General features: G+C 41.3%; 2 protein-coding genes across 2 annotated transcripts in view; both read right to left on the reverse strand.

Annotated features, from left to right (window-relative positions):
• Positions 1-25,817, reverse strand: part of LOC141148310 (guanylate-binding protein 1-like) — a 1,084,899-nt gene that overhangs the window by 467,414 nt on the left and 591,668 nt on the right. The window lies entirely within an intron of this gene.
• Positions 606-25,159, reverse strand: LOC141148302 (perforin-1-like). Its single transcript, XM_073635600.1, has 5 exons — positions 25,093-25,159; positions 11,966-12,013; positions 9,880-10,447; positions 6,399-6,765; positions 606-3,338 (listed from the first exon to the last, which is right to left on the reverse strand). Exons 3-5 carry the CDS (start codon positions 10,428-10,430, stop codon positions 2,619-2,621), a joined length of 1,638 nt encoding a protein of 545 aa, XP_073491701.1. The 5' UTR covers positions 10,431-10,447; positions 11,966-12,013; positions 25,093-25,159; the 3' UTR covers positions 606-2,618.

Raw genomic sequence — 25,817 nt, forward strand, 5'->3', positions numbered from 1 at the left:
ACTTCCGTCAGGCCACTCTGCCATTAAGCCAAAAACTGGTGGAGGGCTACAGTGATGGTTGGCTTTCTACAACTTTCTCCCATCTCCCGACTGCATCTCTGGAGCTCAGCCACAGTGATCTTTGGGTTCTTCTTTACCCCTTTCACCAAGGCTCTTCTCCCCCGATAGCTCAGTTTGGCCGGACGGCCAGCTCTAGGAAGGGTTCTGGTTGTCCCAAACGTCTTGCATTTAAGGATTATGGAGGCCACTGTGCTCTTAGGAACCTTAATTGCAGCAGAATTTTTTTGTACCCTTGGCCAGATCTGTGCCTTGCCACAATTCTGTCTCTGAGCTCTTCAGGCAGTTCCTTTGACCTCATGATTCTCATTTGCTCTGACATGCACTGTGAGCTGTAAGGTCTTATATAGACAGGTGTGTGGCCTTCCTAAACAAGTCCAATCAGTATAATCAAACACAGCTGGACTCAAATGAAGGTGTAGAACCATCTCAAGGATGCTCAGAAGAAATGGACAGCACCTAAGTTAAATATATGAGTGTCACAGCAAAGTCTGAATACTTAGGACCATGTGATATTTCAGTTTTTCTTTTTTAATAAATCTGCAAAAATGTAAATTCTGTGTTTTTCTGTCAATATGGGGTGCTGTGTGTACATTAATGAGGAAAAAAAATGAACTTAAATGATTTTAGCAAATGGCTGCAATATAACAAAGAGTGAAAAATGTAAGGGGGTCTGAATACTTTCCGTCCCCATTGTATGTATGTTTATAATGAAGTAGCTGTGTTTCTGTTTTTTGCTCTGCCTCTGTTGGGGGGTGGGGCTTTCAATTCAGTTTTTTGAATTCTTTATTTAAAAGCGCTTGTCTACGGTTGCCCTAAGTAGCTGAGTTTTGAGGAAGGGGGTGCGCCCCCAAAACGCATCAGCCTTTACCCCATGTTTTCACAGCATGCATGCTTTTGTTTTGTTTTATGCTTTGTTTTTTGCTCCGCCTCTGTTGGGGGTGGGGCTTTCAATTAGGCTTTTCTCATTTTTATTTTAAAGCCCTTGTCTACAGTTACCCTAAGTAGCTCAGCTCTGAGGAAGGGGGTGCACCCCTGAAACCTCTGTGAGTTTTGCTTTGGTTCATTTGAGAATCACTGTTTGTGAGTATCCATTTTATACTGTTTTTTTTTTATCATTCATTAAATGCCATTGGTAATGCACTAGGTGTGCGCGCCTTCCTTTTTTGTTTTGTTTTTCTTAGTTTGTATTGGATTACCCCAATCCGAGGAGGGCAGCATCCACCCAGTCTTGGAATACTGATGCCCTGATTGCTCTTTACCTTGAAGAGCTCTGAGCACTGGAAGTGGCTACTTTTTTCTGTTCAATGAATGACGAAGGGCCCAGCTCAGGCTAAAGCCATTTCGCTTCTTGCTGGATCCTGATGAAGCAGTGTTAGTGAAACACGTTGATCCTGTATGCTATCCTATTCATCGTGTTTGTGTAGAAGCAATCAATAATTATGTGTATTGTTACACTTTCTCATCTGTTGTTTGATGAATAATATTATATGGCTCCACGCATGTTGGTTTTAGGTACACTTGTGCATTTTTTATTGATGAATACGGCACATCTAAAGTCCCTTTCATCTTTTTCCCTCCCTGAGCCCAGTGCTGTATACTGTGCATAGCTCGGGCTGCCTACAGCGTATACAGTGCTCCCATTCACTCACCTGTTAGTGAAGGCAATAGTTCAGTTGAACCAGCTTGGTCCAAACGATCTATTTAAACATCACTAAAAGATGGAGATCAACTTTAAAGTGGTTGTAAAGTCAGAAGTTTTTTTTATCTTAATGCAAAAAGCTTTCTGTGTGCTGCAGCCCCCCTAATACTTACCTGAGCACCATCTCAATCCAGCCATGTTGCAGGAGCATCTGAGCTGCCCGAGACTCTCCCTCCTTATTGGCCCGAGACTGCAGAGCGGCTCCAATGAGAGAGAGGGGGCAGGGCCGGGCCGCCACTCCGTGTCTGATTGGACACAGGGAACTGCAGCTTGGCTCAGGTGCCCCCATAAAAAGCTGCTTGCTGTGGGGGCACTCAACAGGAGGGAGGGCCAGAACATGTTCGTTATTTAAAAAAAACAAGACCTTACAATCACTTTAAAGTGATTGTGAAGTCTTGTTTTTTTTTTAAATTAAAAATAACAAACATGTTATATTTAATGCCTCTGTGCAGTGGATTTTCACAGAGCAGTTAGCATCCTCCTCTATTTGGGTCCCTCTTCTGCTCTCCTGACCCCTTAACACCTGTTGGGTGCCCCCACAGCAAGCAGCTTGCTGTGGGGGCACCTAAGTCGAGTCACAGCTCCCTGTGTCTATTCAGACACTGAGCTTTAGCCTGGCCCCACCCCCCTTTCTATTCTCATTGGCTGACTGACTTTGATTGACAGCAGCGGGTGCCAATGGCGCCGCGCTGCTGTCTCAGCCAGCGAGCAGGGGGGTCCTGGATGGCCATTGCTGGAGCTAGAGGGACCTCAAGTAAGTATTATGGGTGCTGGGGAGGCTGCTGCACACAGAAGACTTTATCTTCATGCATGACTTTACAACCACTTTAAGTAAGAGGCTGGACTATAGAAGACATGTCTAACTGGTGGAAGGAGCATAGTCTCTACAGAGGGGTCCAGTCAGGTGAGGGAGGCATTGAACATTCACTGTAAAAGTCACACTACCATGTTGAAGGTAACAAACCTCATCCTTCACTCCACTGTTGACTGTTTTTTCACATTTTCCAAGCAGGTCATCATCATATTTATTATCCTCATCCCAAACCTCCACCTTCAATCTAAACCGTAGACTAAGATCCAAAACTCCGAGGTCATACCGTGAGCCCCAGTTTGGATTATCATTGTTCCATATGGTCCGTGTCCGAGCAAAAGCCGGTCCAGCACTTATTTTTACAAAGGTATCAGCCCTCGAGCCGTAGTCCCCCCAAATGTTTGAGCCACGTTGTACAGTGACCACCACTTTGGCAAGACCTCTTTTTAAGGGGCAACAGTTTCTATTTTTGCCTTGACCATCAGGACAAATGCAGTTGCACTTTCTACCAGGACTCGGCTGTGAACCCGATGGGCAAGAGCAGTCCTTACTCAGGGCCTTCTCCAAGATGTAATCAATGATGGCATCCTGTAGGCTCTCCCTCTGAGGTCTGTCGGCTTCAACCAGATTGTGGATGGGTTCCAGAGAGTAGGATATGATATCTGGGTCAGTCTTTAGGCTTTCCATCCAGGCCTTGAAAGAGGCTGCACCTTCTCCATTCTTTACATCAGAGGAGAGCTGCTTATATGTAATCTTCCCACCTCTTATCTAAAATTTATGAGGAAACATTATTTTGTTTATTGTCAGAAAGTGATTCTCATGTATAACAAAGACTTCCAGTCTGCTGCCTCCCTGCCGGACCAATTGTACACATTAATGCTTCATTGGTGGAATATTCTACTAGGGAATTTTTTCTGGTCATTCATTATGGCTGAAATGCATTATTTTGAATACATTCGTAAAAATCCAAAATTCAAAAATACAAAAAATCGAAAATCTGAAAACTCGAAAATCCGAAAATAGGAACGAAAAATCCGAAAATTTGAAAGAACAAAAATTCGAAAATACGGGTGAAAATCCGAAATTCCGAAAATCCAAAAATTTGAAATTCTGAAATTTTCGAAATTCCACAAATTTGAAGATTCGAAAATCCAAAAATCCGAAAATAAGAATGAAATTCCAAAAATTAGAAAGAACGAAAAACCAAAAATAAGAACGAAAATTTGAAATCCGAAAATTATAAAATTTCAAAATAAGAATTTACTAACTAATAATAACTATTCAATGATAGGTATTGGAATTTCCTTTCAAGTGTGGCCGTTAATGAACGTAACGAATATGAATTTATCCAAAGTTATGAATTATCCAAAGTAACGAATTCCACATCTAAACTAATAGAACATAACAAATTAATAATAAAAATAAATAATAATTATAAAAAAATGTATTATTATTAATATTTATTATTATTAATTTGCTACATTCCATTCATTTAGATGGGGCATTCGTTATTTTGGATAATTCGTAACTTCAGATAAATTTGTATTCGTTACATTCACTAACAGCCAAATTTGAAAGGAAATTCCAATACTTATAATTTAATAGTTAGTAATAGTTATTATTAGTTAGTTATTATTTTGGATTTTTGTTTTTCAAATTTTCGTTCTTATTTTTTGATTCCTGTTCTTTTTGAATTTTTGGGATTTTAGTTTTTATTTTCGGATTTTTGAATTTTCAGATTTCGGATTTTGAATTGCAGATTTTTTGTTCTTTCGATTTTTCAGATTTTCACATTTTGGATTTTCGTTTTTTCAGATTTTCGAATCTCGCATTTTCAAATTTTCTACATTTTGGAAAAATTTGTTAAACAGGTTTTCGTAAATTGAAATATTTCCAAATTGACGAATTTGTCAAATTTCCTCGAAAAACGAATTCGGAACGCAACAAATTGCACATGTCTACCAGACTCTGTGTGCACCAGTGTTAGCAAATCTCCCCCATTGTCTCCTTCATTCTTCACAGGCTTGTGTGTCTATGATGTCCCATCTTAGTTAGTGGGATACTAAGCCTAGCCAGTTGAGGAGCAAAGGGATGACACAAGAATATATATATATAGATATATAAATACAGCTGTGCTCATAAGTTTACATACCCTGGTAGAATTTATGATTTCTTGTCCATTTTTCAGAGAATATAAATAATAACACAAACACTTTTCTTTCACTCATGATTAGTGTTTGGCTGAAGCCATTTATTATCAATCAACTGTGTTTACTCTTTTTAAATCATAATGACAACAGAAACTACCCAAATGACCTTGATCAAAAGTCTACATACCCCAGTTCTTAATGCCGTGTATTGCCCCCTTTAACATCAATGACAGCTTGAAGTCTTTTGTGGGATTTGTGGATGAGGCTCTTTATCTTCTCAGATGGTAAAGCTGTCCATTCCTCTTGGTAAAAAGCCTCCAGTTCCTGTAAATTCTTGGGCTGTCTTGCATGAACTGCACGTTTGAGATCTCCCCAGAGTGGCTCAATGATATTGAGGTCAGGAGACTGAAATGGCCACTCCAGAACCTTCACTTTATTCTGCTGTAACCAATGACAGGTCGACTTGGCCTTGTGTTTTGGATTATTGTCATGTTGGAATGTCCAAGTACATCCCATGCGCAGCTTCCTGGCTAATGAATGCAAATGTTCCTCCAGTATTTTTTGATAACATACTGTATTCATCTTGCCATCAATTTTGACCAAATTTGCTGTGCCTTTTGTAGCTCACACATCCCCAAAACATCAGCAATCCACCTCCGTGTTTCACAGTAGGAATGGTGTAGATTTAATCATAGGCCTTGTTGACTCCTCTCCAAATGTAGTGTTTATGGTTGTGGCCAAAAAGCTAAATTTTGGTCTCATCACTCCAAATGACTTTGTGCTAGAAGGATTGAGGCTTGTCTCTGTGCCGTTTGGCATATTGGAAGCGGGATACTTTGTGATATTTGCTTAGTAATGGCTTTCTTCTGGTGACTCGACCATGCAGCCCATCTTTCTTCAAGTGCCTCCTTATTGTGCACCTTGAAACATCCACACCACATGTTTTCAGAGAGTCCTGTATTTCACATGAAGTTATTTGTGGGTTTTTCTTTGCATCCCGAACAATTTTCCTGGCAGTTGTGGCTGAAATTTTAGTTGGTCTACCTGACCGTGGTTTGGTTTCAACAGAACCCCTCATTTTCCACTTTTTGATTAGAGTTTGAACGCTACTGATTGGCATTCTCAATTCCTTGGATATCTTTTTATATCTCTTTCCTGTTTTATACAGTTCAATTACCTTTTCCCGCAGATCCTTTGACAATTCTTTTGCTTTCCCCATGACTCAGAATTCAGAAACGTCAGTGCAGCACTGGATGAAAGATGCAAGGGTCTGTCAGGAGTCCAGAAACTCATTGACCTTTTATACACACACACTAATTACAAGCAAACAGATCACAGGTGAGGATGGTTACCTTTAATAGCCATTCAAACCCCTTTGTGTCAACTTGTGTGCATGTTATCAGACCAAAATCACCAGGGTATGTAAACTTTTGATCGAGGTCATTTGGGTAGTTTGTGTTATCATTATGATTTAAAAAGAGTAAACACAGTTGATTGATAATAAATGGCTTCTGCCAAACACTAATCATGAGTGAAAGAAATTTTTTGTGTTATCATTCATATTCTCTGAAAAATGCCCAAGAAATCCTAAATTCTGCCAGGGTATGTAAACTTATGAGAACTGTATATCTATATATAAGTATATGCCAACTATACCTATTGCTGTTGTACAACTCACCTCCCAACTATTCTCATCGAACGTCAGATGGAAACTCTTCCCCCTGTTGAATTTTTTCCTTAGTTCCTTGCAGGCGGTAGCTTTGGCATTTGCTTCACCTTTCCCATTGACTACAACTGAAGCCTCAATGTTAAGACAATCCTTCAACTCGTCCATTGGTATGCTATCCATGGAGACTTGGCAGGTCTTGATGGCGTTGACCTCCACCACTTGGCCTCCTACATCTGCTTGGCTGATATAATGAGTGCCGTAGATGCTAATTAGATGGCTGTAGTTTGCTTTAGTGGTGGCATCATAAGTCGGTGGCAGAAATTCCAAGGCCCTTCTTAGATCTTTGCTCAGTGGAGAGAGGTCTGAAAGTCGGAAGCTGGTAAAGGGACAAATTTAGAAAGTTTTAAAATTTTTTAATTTTTCGTTTTAACACTTCTATCAGGAGTATTCTGTTGCTTTGTATGGAGATGGCATTTTGGATCATGCCCACAAATTTTATTCAACTTGGCCATATCTGCTTTAACTACCGTATTTATCGGAATATAACACGCACCTTCAATTTAAGAGGGAAGTTTTAGGGAAAACAACTAAAATTTTAAATAATAAACTTTGAAGCAAAATAAGGGCCAGTGCCCATCTAAAGCCTCACCATTGCCATCAATGCAGCCTGATCAATGCCCATCTGCAGCCTCACAAGTGCCACCAATGTAACAGCCTCACCATTGCCATCAATGCAACAGCCTCACCATTGCCATCAATGCAACAGCCCCACCATTGCCATCAATGCAACAGCCTCACCATTGCCATTAGTGCAGAAGCCTCACCATTGCCATCAATGCAACAGCCTCACCATTGCCATCAATGCAACAGCCTCACCATTGCCATCAATGCAACAGCCTCACCATTGCCATCAATGCAACAGCCTCACCATTGCCATCAGTGCAGCAGCCTCACCATTGCCATCAATGCAAAAGCCTCACCATTGCTTTCAATGTAACAGCCTCACCATTGCCATCAATGCAACAGCCTCAGCATTGCCATCAGTGCAACAGCCTCACCATTGCCATCAGTGCAGCAGTCTCGCCATTGCCATCAATGCAACAGCCTCGCCATTGCCTTTAATGCAACAGCCTCTCCATTGCCATCAATGCAACAGCTTCACCATTGCCATCAATGCAACAGCCTCACCATTGCCATCAATGCAACAGCCTCACCATTGCCATCAATGCAACAGCCTCACCATTGCCATCAATGCAACAGCCTCACCATGGCCATCAATGCAACAGCTTCACCATTGCCATCAATGCAACAGCCTCACCATTGCCATCAATGCAACAGCCTCACCATTGCCATCAGTGCAGCAGCCTCACCATTGCCATCAGTGCAGCAGCCTCACTATTGCCATCAATGCAACAGCCTCACCATTGCCATCAATGCAACAGCCTCACCATTGCCATCAATGCTACAGCCTCACCATTGCCATCAATGCAACAGCCTCACCATTGTCATCAATGCAACAGCCTCACCATTGCCATCAATACAACAGCCTCACCATTGCCATCAATGGAACAGCCTCGCCATTGCCATCAGTGCAACAGCCTCACCATTGCCATCAGTGCAGCAGCCTCACCATTGTCATCAGTGCAGCAGCCTCCCCATTGCCTTCAATGCAACAGCCTCACCATTGCCATCAATGCAACAGCCTCACCATTGCCATCAATGCAACAGCCTCACCATTGCCATCAGTGCAGCAGCCTCACCATTGCCATCAGTGCAGCAGCCTCACCATTGCCATCAGTGCAGCAGCCTCACCATTGCCATCAGTGCAACAGCCTCACCATTGCCATCAATGCAACAGCCTCACCATTGCCATCAGTGCAGCCTGATCGATGCCCATCTGCAGCCTTGGAGGGGACAGGTAGGGGTGCGGGACAAGTACCGACAGATTACATACAATGATAAATGATAGACAGACTTCCTATTACAGAGGCTGCAGAGTAAACAGGAGATTCTCACTGTATGTAATCTGATGGCTCTTGTCCCGACCCCTCTCTGTCCCCTCCGAGGCAGCTAAAATTGAAGTATCGGTGTATAACACGCACGCAGTATTTGCGCTCAATTTTCAGGTTGAAAAAGTGCGTGTTATACGTCAATAAATACAGTAGTTCAGCTCCTTGGACATAGTACGTATGTAGGTTTTAAAAAAATATACAGTATTCAGAATCGCCGTTTTTGGCGATCTAAATACTTTGAAGTGCAAAGGAGGGATTTGGGGTCTTTTAGACCCCCGATCCTCCATAAAGAGTACCTGTCACCACCTATTACTGTCACAAGGGATGTTTATGTTCTGAGAGTTTAAGTAGTTTTATTGCCAAAAAAGGCGATTTTTACATGTATGCAAAAAAAAAAAATGTACTCTAGAGACAAACTGGTTAATAGGTACTGGGACAGTTGAGCGACTGACTAGGTAACTCATTGCTGTACTGATCAAATTGATAAAATCTAATTGGAAGCAAAATAATTTTGCAGCCAGTGAACAGGTCTTTTAAAGTAGTGAATGGAGGAACTTTTTAAAGTCATGGCTTTTACTGGTTTTATAATTATAATATACACTATATTGTCAAAAGTATTGGGACACCTGCTTTTAACCGCACATAAACTTTAATGGCATCCCAGTCTTAGTCCGTAGGGTTCAATATTGAGTCGGCCCACCCTTTGCAGCTATAACAGCTTCAACTCTTCTGGGAAGGCTGTCCACAAGGTTTAGGCTCGGTTCACACCTAAACCGGGCCACATATCGCACAGGAACGCTGTGCTTCTCTGTTCTCTGTTTCAGGGACAAATCAGGGACAAATTTTTGCCTGAATTTGTTCCACAATTGTTAGAATGTTTTAGCATTCTTCCATGTCTTTATGGACCTTGCTTTGTGCACTGGTGTGCAGCCATGTTGGAACAGGAAGGGGCCATCTCCAAACTGTTCCCACAAAGTTGGGAGCATGAAATTGTCCAAAATGTCTTGGTATGCTGACGCCTTAAGTGTTCCCTTCACTGGAACCAAGTTGGGCCAAGCCCAACCCCTGAAAGACAACCCCACACCATAATCCCCCCTGCACCAAGGGATTTGGACCAGTACACAAAGCAAGGTCCATAAAGACATAGATGAGATGGGGTGGAGTAACTTGACTGGCCTGCACTTCATCCTTTGGGATGAATTCGAACGAAGACTGCTAGCCAGGCCTTCTTGTCCAACATCAGTGCCTGACCTCACAAATGCGTTTCTGGAAAAATGGTCAAACATTCCCATAGACACACTCCTAAACCTTGTGGACAGCCTTCCCAGAAGAGTTGAAACTTTTATAGCTGCAAAGGGTGGGCTCAATATTGAACCCTACGGACTAAGACTGGGATGCCATTAAAGTTCACGTGCGGTTAAAGGCAGGTGTCCCAATAATTTTTGACAATATAGTGTATCTTACAGTTGAAGATGTACCTGTAATAGACACAGCTCAGATGGTGCTTGATGAAGGTGTAACGGTCTGTGCTGGTCTTATTCTTACCAAACTGTGCCACTTCTGACTGAGAACCAGCCATTACCAGGTTGGCAGTCACCTCGTCAGGGCACAACTCTAGACCAGCTTTCCAGTCATTCTTCACCTCAGATGCAGCTTCATCAGCCAGCGATGTAAAAGATTGGGAGAGCTCACTGTTGATCTTTTTAGAGCACAATGTCTGGGGCCTCCAGTCCACCATTGCAAGGGGCAGCTTTTGCCAAATCATGTTCATATATGGGTTTTGACAGACAGTACAGGTTTCATCCTCTGCTGAAAACTTCTGGAGATCTAGCAGATGACCACTGGTCTGCTTCATGGTCACAATATCAAAACCTTGACCAAGAAGATTGTGCCCCGGGACAAAATCGAATTCATCGCATTCTGGTTTCTTGGCAGTTTGGCAGGAATAGGTGAGTGGGGGGTGAGTTTGGCAGGAGGTAGAAGTAGCAAAGCTTAGAAGAACTAAGATGAGCCACATATTCAGTTGCATGGAATATACAGTAAACCCTGCAGAAAAAGGATAAAAACAAGACCAAAGTTAGATTCCCTATTGATGTGCATTTTATGATTTACTATACATAATTATGTTACTTTTTTTTCTTTTATATTGTCAAGCATTCCTTTAAAAAATCCACTGGAAGCTGGTAACAGGTCTACTGCCCCCATAACAGTTTCTCTGACGTAATATATGGAGAATCAACTCCGCAGAGGGAAAACAGGAAGCAAGCTTAGTGTAGAGAAGAAGGGCTATCAGAATCTCAAAGCTCATTTTAAGACTTACGCCGCGTACACACGAGCGGAAATTCTGCCAACAAAAGTCCGATGGAAAAGATTGAGAGCAGGTTCTCTGAAAAAGCTCCTTTCGGAAATTCCGTTCGTCTGTATGCAATTCCGACGCACAAAAAAACACGCATCCTCGGAAACAATTCGACGCATGCTCGGAAGCATTGAACTTCATTTTCTCGGCTCGTCGTAGTGTTGTACGTCACCACGTTCTTGACAGTCGAAAGTACAGAGAACGTTTGTGTGACCATATGTATGCAAGCCAAGCTTGAGCGGAATTCCGTCAGAAAAACCATCCAAGTTTTTTCTGATGGCAATTCTGCTCGTGTGTACGGGGCATAAGAGGGCACAGAGATACCACCCCCAACGTGAATGAGTAAGGGGTATGATATAATGAGTGCCATAATACTCCCACTCATTCATAAACAAAGTGAACATTAAAAAAAAGTCCTATGTAAACCCATCATGATGTAGATCTTTATAAATCACAATGAATGACATAGGCCAAAAGAATAAGTCTGACACCCCTAAAGTGATGACGGCCACTTTCAATATAAGGGAAGAGGCAGTGACGTCTTTGTCTAAATATTCCCATGACTGTAATTGGTCAATGTTACTGACCAAATATAACCATGTATTTAGACACTGATGTGAGTGTTTCCAGGCTATATTTTCTGCAATTCCAATAAGTGAATGCTGAAAATACCACACTATGGAGACTAGATGGTGCTTACTATCATAGAAAATATGTATGCTCCTCATCACCATCGCCATTAAGCTAACAAATCTGAGAGCTCAGCTCAAACCTAACACAGGTATCCTAATCACAACTTACCATTAGTCCAATGGTAGCCAATACTTCAGCCCTGATGAAGGGGGGGCATTTCTGCTGAAATGCATTGGCTTATACTCTTTGTCAAATAAAAATTTGTACTGAAGTGTCATGAAGGTTTATATGGGGTGTTCCTCAACACTTACCCCAGAACTTTAATAGATCATAGGTTATAAGAGTCCTTGCAATACTCAGATAAAACCAATCACGCACTGCTACAAATTATTTAAGACAGGGGTCTCAAACTGGTGGCTCTCCAGCTGTTGCAGAACTATACGTCCCATGAGGCATTGCAAGGCTGACAGTTACAAGCATGACTCTCACAGGCAGAGGCATGATGGGACTTGTAGTTCTGCAACAGCTAGAGGGCCGCCAGTTTGAGACCCCTGATTTAAGATTTATCAACTTACCAAATCGTCATGAACCTTGGAAAATAGATGATTATCTCTTGAGGGATCCTAAGGTGATAAAAAAATTAGAAGTGAATATTAACTTTTTTTGTGGTAAATTATCCCTGGTGTTATGTGCGAAACATATGGCATATATTAGACCAGTGGCTGTCAACTCATGAGGTATGGGGGGGGCCTCAACTGTGGCACCCGAGAGCTCCAAGGGCCTGCACATAATTTTTAGTACATGACAGTAGACTCCAAATGTATAAGAGGAGATGATCATGGACCATGGACATGCAACAGTTGTGTTTAGAGCAGTGGTTGTCAACTTATGAGATAAAAGTGGCCCCTGAGATCACCAAAGGTCCGCACATAATGTTCAATTTATATAATGCTGTCAGAAATTGCAGAGCTAATAGAGGAAATGAGATTCAGAGAGTGTGGACAGGATATATTGTTGGCTGGGGACAGGTCCATCTTTAATATTGATTGGACACTGGGCAAACATTTTCTTGCCCCCCCAATACAATTTTGCTCTCACATTACACAGGCCCCCATTCCCCATACTATCTCCATCATTACAAAAGACCCCCTTTCCCATACTACCCCCATCTTTATACAGGACCCCCTTTTCCATACTACCCCCATTATTGGACAGGACCCCCCTCCCCACTACTACCCCTATCATTACACAGGACCCCCTTTCCTCCCTCCACAGTCCCCTGCATTGCCCCCCCCCCAGCAATTTCACCTTGGTAATGTCCAGAGGATGTCAGGAGAACACCAGGCACACCTCACTGAACCCTCAGGCAAAGAAGTTCCTCAATGGGCTGATAGTCTGCAGGTTGTCCAACATGATGAGGGAGAGGGATCGGTGTGACTGTGCCCCGGACTGACAAGTGCTCTCCCTGGACAAGGTTTACTTTACTGAGCTGGCCAATCACCACACAGGTTTCAGACATACAGTAACACCCAACCAATCCCCAGCGCCCCCAACATTCAATTCCACCCTCATCTCCTGCGTGATAGCCATAATCACTTATCAGCTATTTGTGGGCTGCAGGGGTTCAAGAAGCAGGCTGATTTTGGCCCCACAACAATGACTGGGCCTGGGGCAGCTGCCCCTTTTTCCCCATGTTGAAGACGGCCCTGGCGGGGGGAGATGCTGCAGAAGACAATATGTTACATGAGGCTACTAGAGACCAATGCTATTACCCTAATCAATGTTCCCATTACAGACTGCCGAGGTCCTAGGGCTGCATATCATATACCAGGGGTAGGCAACCTTGGCACTCCAGCTATGGTGAAACTAAAAATCCCATCACGCCTCTGCTTCTAAGAGTCATGCCTGTGATTGTCAGGGTCTTGCAATGTCTCATGGGACTTGTAGTTTCAAAACAGCGGGGGGGCTGAAGTTGCCTACCCCTGTCATATACTAAAGGACCACATGCAGCCCTTGGGCTGCAGGTTGGGCATCAGGGGTTTAGAGACTGAAAACACACTGCAGGAGATCGTCAGAGACTGGGGATATGCAACATGAGACTGCTAGAGATCACCAATATTATAGTTTCCAGGTGGCCTCAGGTCAGACACCTGGTATTAGAAGGAGACTAATAACATCAGGGGTTAAAAAGAAAAAGGAACAGGCACTAAAAATACAGACTCTTTAAGGGCTTGTTAACACTAGCAGTTGAGGGGGGGGGCTGTAAGACCCTGCCGAGTGGTAGTCTGAATTTGCGGGGGCTAAAACAAGTGGTGAAGAGGCAATACACCACCTCCTCACCACCTTCAGAGACCACCACAAGTGTAAACGAGGCCTTATAGGAGATTAATGTCTTGGAACGGGTACATAAAGTAACAATAGATTAACAAATATTTACAACTTTAGTAAGAAAAAGGGAGACTCTTCAAAAGTTACAGGAGCAAAACAACGTGAACATTTAGGCAGGCCATACACGGGTTGAATTTAGAAAGAATTTTCTTTTGAAAATCTTATCTAAGAATTTTTGTTCGTATTTCGCACCATTATTGGGCTGCAGCAACAGTCGATTTTCTTGCAGCCATCAAGTTTGAGTAATCGGACATGTTTGAAATTTTTTGAAAAACAAACCATTTTCTAATTGATGATGGGAGAATCGTGCGAGAAATGTAATCGAAAAAGAAATACGCATGTGCAAGAAAAGGAAATTCCCGGAAAGAAAAGAAGATTCTCAACCACAAAAATTATTTTCTGTAGCAATATGAGGTGAAATTGAAGGCTTGGTTGGTCGAATTTCGAAATCAATGGTGGCGCCATCGGGATTTTGCTTGTTGGGCGTTTTTCAGGCATTTCTTGGGCGTTTTACAAGCGTTTTATGAGCTGAAAACACTCAAGTGTGAATGCAGCCTGAAAGCTGTAGCCTTACAATATTATGAGATGGGATATAAGCCTGGGAAACTATTGGAAGGAGCATTGAAGTCCACAAAACTGGCAAATTACATAGCGAAAATCAAAGACTGAACGGAGCTATTGATACATTCCACTAAAGATATAAGGAAGGTCTTCTGTGAGTACTATCAGCAACCACAGTATATGGAGGAGGATAAAGCGAAGGATAAAATAAAGATGGCAGTCAAAAATACCAATGTGAGAAAGAGTCCAGGATCCATCAGTACCTTCTTTTTGAATATATTTGAATTTGAATGGAAAGGAAATAGAAATAAGACCGGAGTTCTTAATGGCTTATAATACAGTCATCCCAAAAGAGGAAAAGGACCCCACCAATTGTTCAAGCCGATACTGATAATGAATGTAGACACAATAATATATGTAGTGTATACCCCCTTAAGGGCCACAGGGGACCTGGTATCCCCCACCCTGAACAGCCAGGCACACCAAATTTTCACAGTCACTTCAAAGTCAAAAAACAGTCCAGCACTTTGTTTTTGGTTTTTTTTTGTCTTATTGAGGGATTTTTGGATGATAATTGGGAATTTTAGAATGCCCACTGTAATGGAAATTTGTAAGTTCTGTATATAATTGTATTGTATTTTGTATGTATTACACACGGCCCTCACTGTACACACGGCACTAATAATGTTTTCAGTAAATGTTTACATTCTTTTGAGTCCTGATTAGAATTAGCCTGCCTATGTAACGCCCCTTGTTACGATAAACCTATAATTGTAATATTAATGTGATACCTACGTAATCATGTGCATAAAAACCTTCAATTGCGTCATAATAAAGCAGAACAGTAATTTGGAAAGATGCTGAGCGTATCTTTTGTGTCTGTTCCCTACTGCAGTAGTTATTATTAATTTGGAACCACTAATCAATATGAGGATAGGAGTTGCCTATCATCAATTCAACCGAGTCAGCATGGCGAGCTTTGCCTTAGGAGGGGATTCCAGGTGACCCTGAGTATCCGAAACGAGGAGCTTGAGACGATCCGGGAATTTCTGATAATCAGCCGGCTGAGGTAAGCCTTTTGCTTACATTTGAGTTATCAGACTTCCTTGATCGGTAAGGCATTTTCGGGACAAAGGGTACCTATTTTACTCCCCTTAATCGAACTGTATTGATTGGTGGTTATATGTTATGTTGTCCCTGTCTATTGTCCATCGGAGTGTTATAGATAAGAAAGGGAAGAATAGTGCTGTTCACAGGTATATGTAGTACATATGCTAGATAAAGTAGTTTAGAGGCAAGAGGGTATAGGCACACCTAGAGAAGAGAGAAGACTGGCCAGTCATTATGGGCATTGAATTAAGTAAGGGAATGAAGGGTAAGAGACCCTCAAAAATGCCCAGCGCAAGAGGAGCGCTATATATGAACCAAAGGTGCGGTATTGCCTATACTGAGCCCCTAGATTAATGGTTAGAGTGGACAGGGATCCACATTGGGTAACTGGGTTACCAAGGTCCACAGGGACTAAGAATCATGCAGAGTAAATAGCTAAAGAAACAGTTATCTATGTGAGCAGGATGGATCAAGGGTGACATTAACACTAGACAGAAAGGGACATTTTCATGTTAAGTTGTGGGATGAATTTGGAGTCAGGCACTATAACTATTATGCCCCGTACACACGGTCGGACTTTGTTCGGACATTCCGACAACAAAATCCTAGGATTTTTTCCGACGGATGTTGGCTCAAACTTGTCTTGCATACACACGGTCACACAAAGTTGTCGGAAAATCCGATCGTTCTAAACGCGGTGACGTAAAACACGTACGTCGGGACTATAAACGGGGCAGTGGCCAATAGCTTTCATCTCTTTATTTATTCTGAGCATGCGTGGCACTTTGTCCGTCGGATTTGTGTACACACGATCGGAATTTCCGACAACGGATTTTGTTGTCGGAAAATTTTATCTCCTGCTCTCCAACTTTGTGTGTCGGAAAATCCGATGGAAAATGTCCGATGGAGCCCACACACGGTCGGAATTTCCGACAACACGCTCCGATCGGACATTTTCCATCGGAAAATCCGACCGTGTGTACGGGGCATTAGAGTCAGAAACAGAGAAATGAGAATTAAAACAGAATACTTTATATGTTGTCAGAGAGAGAAGATGGGATGAGTACTCTGGCTGCCCATCTGATCATAGAAGCTAGATATAAAAGATATCTGAACAAAAATAAAGAAAGTAGAATTTAGGCAGGGAAATATTAATGAGAGTTAAAAGAAAGTGAGAGAATGATATGCATGTGTTGTGCACAAATGGGAAAAATGTAAGCGATTTTAGAGAGATATTGGTGTATGTGTGTGCGAATGCTAGGACCTTTAGTTCTATTATTTGTGTGTGTCATGTACGCAGATGTGACCCCCTCCTTTGCGCTCTCCTGAAAGAATGTCCCTGAGAGGTTAGTGATAAGCTGGAAGGACATCATGCCAATTCCAGTTTTTTAGACAAAACATTTATAACAAAATGTGCCGGGTTAACGAATCTAATGGTAAACAATGTGATCACAATTATTTTGAATCTGTTTTCCAAACATGGTAAAATGAAGGTTACATTTAACCGTGTATTACACAAATTGAATATCCTTTGATAGTGGAAACAGTGCATTTAAAAAAAAGGGAAATTAAATAAAATTAAGTAGTAATGAGTATTAATTTCTAATATGAGTTTAACAATTTTATTAATAATATAGATATATTGAAACTGGTTTAGACAACCTTTGGTTGGAAATGAAATCCAGGTTATTGGGGAAATTTGTAATGAATGGGATTAGTTTAGATTAAGATAACAATTTTGTAATTTTACATTTATACAATAAGCCCTTATTGAGAGAAAAAAAAGATTAAGATGAGGTTGTTATTTTGAATAAAGCTGTCATAATATTTAACAAAGCCAAGATGGATGGAATACATAAGAAGTTCTTCTATAAAAATGAAATTTTAAGGTTTTTGATAATAACTTGATGTGCGGTCCATGATGTAAGAATAATAATAAATAAAATTTAAATATAACAGACCCATCACATCAAGTCCACACACCCTGTTAGGATATATGCCGCCTGCAGCCAGTTGTTTTATAGTTTTTAATGCTTTCTGGTCCATCATACAGATTGGTCCTTTTGTTTTTATTTATTTTTATTTTTGAAATCCAAAGCAGAATGTGTGGATTGTGAAATGATGTGCCCATTTTTCTTGTAAGTACAGTGGTATAAGCAGAAGAATAGTTTGGATTTATGGGCATCTCTCCATGACCGCAGGGTATTGTTATCATTTATTATAATATTGCCAGGAAGAAGTTGTCTTTTGAAACATGAAACTGGAGTTCTTACACAAACAGCGTGATAGAAAACAAGCCATTGTAATATATTTATGGAAGCTGGACCCAGTAATGAAGGGTTCACCCCGATATATCAGAGCTGCAGTTTTTATGCAAAGGTGCTATTAGACAAAGTTAGATATTGTTTTGGTCAAACATTTAATTTTTAATGGTCCGACATTCTGTGCAGCAAATATACAGATAACTAAATGTTTGTCTAATGAAAGGTTTAAAATATGAGTTTGTTTATGTACAAATCTAACAATGAGAAAATGCGTACATTTATTCAAGAGAAAGGAAGACACGTGTGTTAAATTGATGTGGGAATCAGCTGCTGTGAGCCCAGTGCAGGACACACTCCCTGAAGACCCAGATATTACATTTTTTGTAGATTTGAGTATGCAGTTTATCACCCAGAAGGATACTCTGTATTCAAAGTCATTGGACCAAAAGCTGAACATATATATCCAGATGCCCAAGTTAGGATCTTACGAGTATGCATTTTGTCTGTATGGACATGTTTTTTGGATGTCCAGTGGCAAATGCTACTGCAAAGGCCACAGTAAAAAGTGTTATCAGAAGTAGTTTGTAAGTACAGAGTGCAGAAAGTACAGAGAGTAACAGAGGAAATCATTTTTTATAGGAGAGTCCTTAATAGAAGTTTTGAGGTTTTATTTTTACACCCCTTACTGTCTACAATGTAGCGGACAAAGTAGAGTAAGAAACTAGAAAACTTTTCCCTGAATGTTTTCTTATATTTTATGAAGCCCCTAAGGGGGATGTTGGACTCTCTCCCTATGGGATTTTGTTTGGGAGTGTGTTACTCACTTGCTTATATTTTGTCTCAGCAGCTGAAGTCCTCCATTCAGATCTCACAGAGAATGTTGCTGATCTTTTAAGGTTTTTTGACAAACTCATTTATGTGTTTTCTCCCCAATTCCAGATCCTAAAAGTTTGGAAGGATCTAAAACTAAAGCCAGGTGACTTGTGGATTGTTAAGAGACATTTATATATAAGGAAATGTTTGGAGACTCAATACAGCATCTATTTCATGTACAGTTTTTGCAAAACTTGAAGGAAAAGTCATCTGGATCCACACCAGACACTGTAAAAATGACTAAATTAAAGAAATCTCTGTGTTTGATTTACTTCCCTCTTGTGATCACAGTCTAGGGTACTTTTTGATTAAATTACTTTAATTGTAAGGGATATATATATATATTTGAAAAGTAGTTTGGCCATGTTGAAGTCATATCTTGTCTTTTGTACGTTTTCCATTTTATGTAGAATTGTCTGTGTTCACATATGCTGATAAGTCAGCATGCCAACAATTAAGCTAGAAGGCCATTCTGGCCACAGGAGTGTACAGCCAGTACTCTGTAAATATGTCTTATCAATCATTTGTTTTTCACAATGAAAAGTCATTTGGTAATGAAAAAGTTGCTCAGCTATTATTTTCTCCACAATGGAGTTTTTTTTGCCTCTTTGGCCAGGACTACCTCCACCTAAGCGTGTGGAGGTTCCAGGTTAAAGGTGATAGCAGGTATGGTTAGTGATCAAAATATTGATCAAAAGAGGGGAGACTGTAATGGAAATTTGTAAGTTCTGTATATAATTGTATTGTATTTTGTATGTATTACACACGGCCCTCACTGTGCACACGGCACTAATAATGTTTTCAGTAAATGTTTACATTCTTTTGAGTCCTGATTAGAATAAGCCTGCCTATGTAACGCCCCTTGTTACGATAAACCTACAATTGTAATATTAATGTGATACCTACGTAATCATGTGCATAAAAATCTTCAATTGCGTCATAATAAAGCAGAACAGTAATTTGGAAAGATGCTGAGCGTATCTTTTGTGTCTGTTCCCTACTGCAGTAGTTATTATTAATTTGGAACCACTAATCAATATGAGGATAGGAGTTGCCTATCATCAATTCAACCGAGTCACCACTTGGCTTCAGAATAATTTCAGGGACAACTTTTCCCATATACAGTCTACATACACTTCTCTACTTCCTCCAGCACTCACTTGCTTGCAGTACTGATAATGGATCTGACACAGCACTCAGTCCGATTTTTGAACAACAGCCTGTTATAGGCAGCAAGCCGAGGCCCCTGTGGCGTGTAAAGAAAAAGTCCAGTGTCCAGCATACATCCCTGTGGCTACTGATCCCAGCACCACCTCTTCAGGCACTGCCAACCCACCCGGCTACAGCTGCCCCTTTCACTAGCCCTATTGGCTAACCCCTCCACAGTCTTCCCAGACTGACACTCACCAGCCCACCTGGCTGACTTTTCAGGAGATATCCCAGACATGCTGACCTGCTCTTGCTGTCCTCTCCTTGCTACCATGCCTCCAGGAAGGGGTTCCTCCATTTGTTGTGGAGGATCCTTCCGGCACCTGAGCCCCAGGCCCAAGATAACCCCCCCAGACTTGGGGGCATTGTCAAGGGCCGCCAACAGCCTCCTAAGCACTCCATCTCCATCTTCCTCCCCACTGCCCCTGCTGGCATGACTCATGCCTATGTATGAGATGCCTACCCCCTTCCAGGACAGTTTTGCTGGGGGTTGGTCAGGGACCTCATAAATATGCTAAACACCTCCTCCTAGCTTCCACCCACTACATATAGAACCTTCTCCAAGGTTCCAGAAAACAGGGGGAGGCAACAGAAGAGCTGTCTGCTGAGTCATCCAGCCTCCCTGAGTCGCTCATCCCTGACCCAGATTCAACCCAGGCCTGGCTCTCAGCCAAGCCAAATTTATCTACACTAACAAAACCTATTTACATCTAGCACACTAGCAAGAGGTCGCTACATATACATATATAAGGTATTGGCAACAAAAATCATACTATATATGTCTTATTGGATAAATACAGAACAGGTGGGGATTGTCTCTGGGAGGAAGGCAAGGGATAATGAGTTGAGAACCATACTTTTTAACCATATGGTGAAGGGGAAGAAGACCTAGTTCTCTACCAGGTACAGCATTTGACAAGGTGGACTGGGAGTACTTATTTACAACTATACAATATTTTTGGAATAAAAATGTTAGAGGTGGGATGTTGGTGTAGGTGTATCAATAGTACCATAGGAGGTAGCATCCCCAACAAATCAACATACAAATCATACAAAATAAAGGGCACTATCAATGTACCTCCAATAGTAACTGAAACACAAACTGTAATGCGGCGTACACACGGTCGGACTTTTCGTCTACAAAAGTCCGACGGACGCCGACGGACTAAAGCTGGCTGACAATCCGATCGTGTGTGGGCTTCCCCGGACTTTCAGCGGACTTTTCCAGCCTCAAATCTGACAGACTTTAGATTTGAAACATGCTTCAAATCTTTACGTCGTAACTACACCGGACCCAGAAATCCGCTCGTCTGTGTGCTAGTCCGATGGACAAAAACCCACTCTAGAGCACCTATTGGCTACTGGCTATCAACTTCCTTATTTTAGTCCAGTGTACGTCATCACGTACGAATCTGTCGAACTTTTGTGTGATCATGTGTAGGCAAGTCCATTCGTTAGAAAGTCTGCCGCAAGTCCGCCGCAAGTCCTGTCCGACAGCCTGTCGGACAGGCTGTCGGACTTTTGTAGACGAAAAGTCCGACCGTGTGTACGCGGCATTAGACAACATTTGATTTTTGAATTTGATCCAGTATTCGGTGTTTGAGGTATTATTGGTGGTACATTGAAAGTCCCCTTTATTTTGTATGATACAATATTTGAGGATAGGCCCACATATAAATAATCTGATTAGGACATTATATAGTGGCCCAAAGACACAGGTGTGTTTTTTTGGCTGTCCATCATTTGTACTGTCCCTGAAACCCCTCCTAGCAGCAACTCCAGAAATTCAGGGCATAGAGAGAACAGGGAACATAAGATATGCCGATGCCCTAAGGGCCAAGCCCAACCCCTGAAAAACAACCCCACACCATAATCCCCCTTACAACAAATGATTTGGATCAGTGCACAAAGCAAGGCATGGAGACATGGATGAGTGAGTTTGGGGTAGAGGAACTTGACTGGCCTTCACAGAGTCCTAATCTAAACACGATAGAACATCTTAAGGATGAATTAGAGCAGAGACTGCGAGCCAGACCTTCTCATCCAACATCAATGCCTGACATCACAAATGCGCTTCTGGAAGAATGGTCAAACATTCCCACTTCTAAGGCTGGGTTCACCAATGCGCATAGCAGGAGAATGGGACCGGCTCTCTATGGAGCCGGTTTACATATCTCTGGGGCGATAGCGGAGCGCACTGCACAGTGTGCATCTTTGGCACCTTTTCAGGGCCGAATTCAGGCAAAGATTCATCCCTGAAATGGAGAACAGGGACGCACAGTGTTCCTGTGCGATCCCCGGCTGGTTTTGGTGTGAACTGAGCCTAAACCTTGTGAACAGTCTTCTCAGAAGAGTTGAAGCTGTTATAGCTGCAAAGGGTGGGCCAACTCAATATCGAACTCTACGGACTAATGCCGCGTACACACGATCGCACATTTTGACAACAAAATCCTGGATTTTTTTCCAACGGATGTTGCTCAAACTTGTTTTGCCTACACATGGTCAAACATTTGTTGTCGGAAATTCCTAACGTCAAGAACGCGGTGACGTACAAGACTTTCGACGTGCCGAGATAAATGAAGTTCAATAGCCACTGCGGCTCTTCTGCTTGATTCAAACCATGCGTGGAATTTCGTGCTTCGGAATTGTCTACACACGATCGGAATTTTCGACAACAAGGTTTGTTATCGGAAAATTTGAGACCCAGCTCTCAAATTTTGTTTCTCAGAAATTCCGATGGAAAATGTCTGATGGAGCCTACACACGGTCGGAATTTCTGACAACAAGCTCAGATCGAACATTTGTTGTTGGAAATTCCGACCGTTCGTGCGCGGCATAAGAGTGGGATGCCATTAAAATTCACATGTGTGTGTAAAGGCAGGTGTCCCAATACTTTTGGTAATATAGTTTATATCACCCTAAACTGAGGAATTGGCAAATGTGGTCCATGAAACCCATCTTTTAGGTGAAATAAAGCTTTATGTCATTCACCATATAATACAACTCTAGTCCATCCTTTGACACACAACAATCCTATCAAACACTCCAATGGGTGCCTTTGCTGTTCGAACCTATGAGTTGTTTGACCTTCTCCTATGCCATGGGATTGCATTTATGAACGTTTAAAGTGGCAATACAATTCCCCATTAACACCACCTACGAGTACTGACTATTTTTCTCTTGGTAAAAAGGACCTTCTTTAAGTGAACTAGGACAAATAATTTGAGATTAAAGGACATATTAAAGGACAGTGAGATGTATTCCTCACAGGAATTGAGATTCATGGGGATATAGGTAACTACAAAATTTCTGGAGGAACTTACCAAAACTGCCTAGTTCCCTAAAAGAATTAAATGCAACAGAATGGCTTCTGGGTTTTGGGAATACCCTTAAACATTGTAACTCCTACCATGTTTCCCCCAAAAATAAGACCTACCCCGAAAATAAGACCTATCGTTATTTTCCAGGAGAGCTACAATATAAGCCCTACCCCGAAAATAAGCCCTAGTTTAAAATGCTTACAAAATCCTATAATCCTCTCTATTACAGTAGTATATAATGTACAATAGGTGTGTTTCTGTAATATAATTGCGGGAAAGAGAGCTCCGGCGACTCACAGAAGCGAAGAGCGGCTCTATAAACAAGGTATTTGGCACAATTATATTACAGAAACACACACATTGTACAATATATACTACTATAATAAAGTGGAATATAGGATTTTACAAGCATTTTAACTCAGTTCACACTGGGGATTTCTGCCAAGCAGTAAGAGAGAAGGGGAGATAAGATGGCACATTACATGGTAAGACCTACCCCAAAAATAAGCCCTATTGTGTCTTTTGTTGCCAAAATTAATATAAGACCCAGGCTTATTTTCGGGGATACACGGTATATCTACAACAGTGATTCCCAACCAGGGTTCCTCCAGAGGTTGCCAGGGGTTCCTTCAGCATTGGGCCATTTCTTCCTCTCAGATAAGTTCCCACTGACACCATTGATCTTTTTAGCTATCTGTAAGGAGGTAATTCTTCCCAATGACCCAAAGTGTAGGGACCATTCTTCCAACTGACCATCACACTAATGTATCATGAGTTGTAGACTTCTAATTTTTAGCAAGGGTTCCCCGAGACTGGAGAACTATTTCAAGGGTTCCTCTGTGTTGAAAAGGTTGAGAAAGGCTGTTCTACAGAATGTTATATTTTATTGGAATCTGGAAATCCCATTTATTGGAACAAGAGGAAGGAGAGGAAATTTACACTATTAGAATACGAAACATAAGTCCATGTGGAAAAAAAAATACCCCGTGTGTCTGTCTTCCTTTATGTATCCTGTCTATGTGTGAGAATATAAAGATGTATTCCTGATACATTGGGGGTTATTTACTAAATCCGGTACAGCTCTGGATAGAAACCAATCAGCTTCCAGGTTTTATTTTCAAAGCAAAGCTTAATTGAACAAGCTGAAGTTAGAAGCTGATTGGCTACCATTCACAGTAAATCAACCCCATTGATGTATTCATGATAATAATCTTCAGGCAGTCATCATCAGGCAATCATTTTTTTTTTTAATGATATTTGCAAAAAAAAATTACATTGGAAATTACATACAATAAAAGCCAAAAACACCCCAATAGAAATGAAAACCCCCCAAAATATCAGTCGAGAAACAAAAGCTTGTTTTATAAAGAAAATCTTGCAGAAAAATGTAACCAAAAAAAGGTACTACCAACATCAATAAAAAAAAACAAAAAAAAAACTAAAACAAATAAAACACCTAAAATAAATATAATAAAATACCACAGCCAGAAACAAAAAACTATTTTTAAAGGAAGTCTGGCAGCAAAAAAAAAAAATGCTATGAATGATACTAAAAGTGACCACAAACCTCAATTGAACTAATAAGCCTCCAATAGTATGGGAAGAGCTAGCAATCAGAAATAAAATACAGTTTCCTAAGAGCACTTAATCTGTCCCTATGCAGTTTATTAGCTTTGCCTTTCCATTCCCTGTAATAGTTTCCAATGCAAGGACACTATGGTGGCTCTGTGCTCTCTTTTATAGTGATACATAACAGAGCCCCCGTTATTGGTCCATATGAGCCTACCAGGCATAGTTTTGTGTCCTTTGCAGTGCATTAGGTTACAGGAAATGTGAGCGGCTGAATTAGAGCATTGCTCTGCCGAGTAAACAAACCTGGAACAAGCAGGATCCACCTCCAACCCATGGTGGAACCAAACCCAAACACCATCCCTAATGGTCACTAATAGGTGTGAATAGGAGGACAGGTGGACTTACCTAAAGTGAAGGCTCTGGATGTCAATTCTCTGATGTGATCTCAGTGCTGAGCACACTGACAGTGGAGGACTGGAGAAGTCTGCATGGTTTATATGTGTGTGTGTGGGGGGGGGGGGGGACATCTTCTCACCTTCTGAAAAATTAGCCTTCTGTGTTGCAAAACCTCCAACACCCAGCCAGGGCTGTTAAATATCAATTCTCAGTATCTGTTCTTCTGTATGTATGGACACTGCACAGTACCACTTCTCTTGTCCTGTATGTTGGGTATAATTCTCAGTATCTGATCTTATTTTGTATGTAAATGTACAAACTGTAACTGTCATTAAAAAAATATATATATTTATTTTGTTTTGGTAAAAAATGCATTTGTCCGAAAATCCAAATTAATTAACGTCAAATCTGTCAATTGAAGGCTAATGGTGTCTATCGAATGTTCTAAGAAGATTTGACAAAGCAGCTAAACTGTACAATGCCGTGATCGTTCATTTCTGATCGAATTCTCTGCCCCGTGCAAAGTGAGCAATAAGTATCCTGATACTAGTTGTATGACTAGTAATAATTATATTTATTAATTATTATTATTACTAGTCAACCAACATTAGAATTTTTCTATAGCCTTTTTTTTCTAGAGCATTTGACCGTAAATGTCCGCTCGCGGCGATCATATGTTTTTAGCTGCTTCGTCGAATCTTCATGTCTCTATAATGTCGAATCTTTTCTCTCTA

The sequence above is a fragment of the Aquarana catesbeiana genome, linkage group LG06 (genome assembly GCF_042186555.1).
Source record: "Aquarana catesbeiana isolate 2022-GZ linkage group LG06, ASM4218655v1, whole genome shotgun sequence".
NCBI lineage: Eukaryota > Metazoa > Chordata > Amphibia > Anura > Ranidae > Aquarana > Aquarana catesbeiana.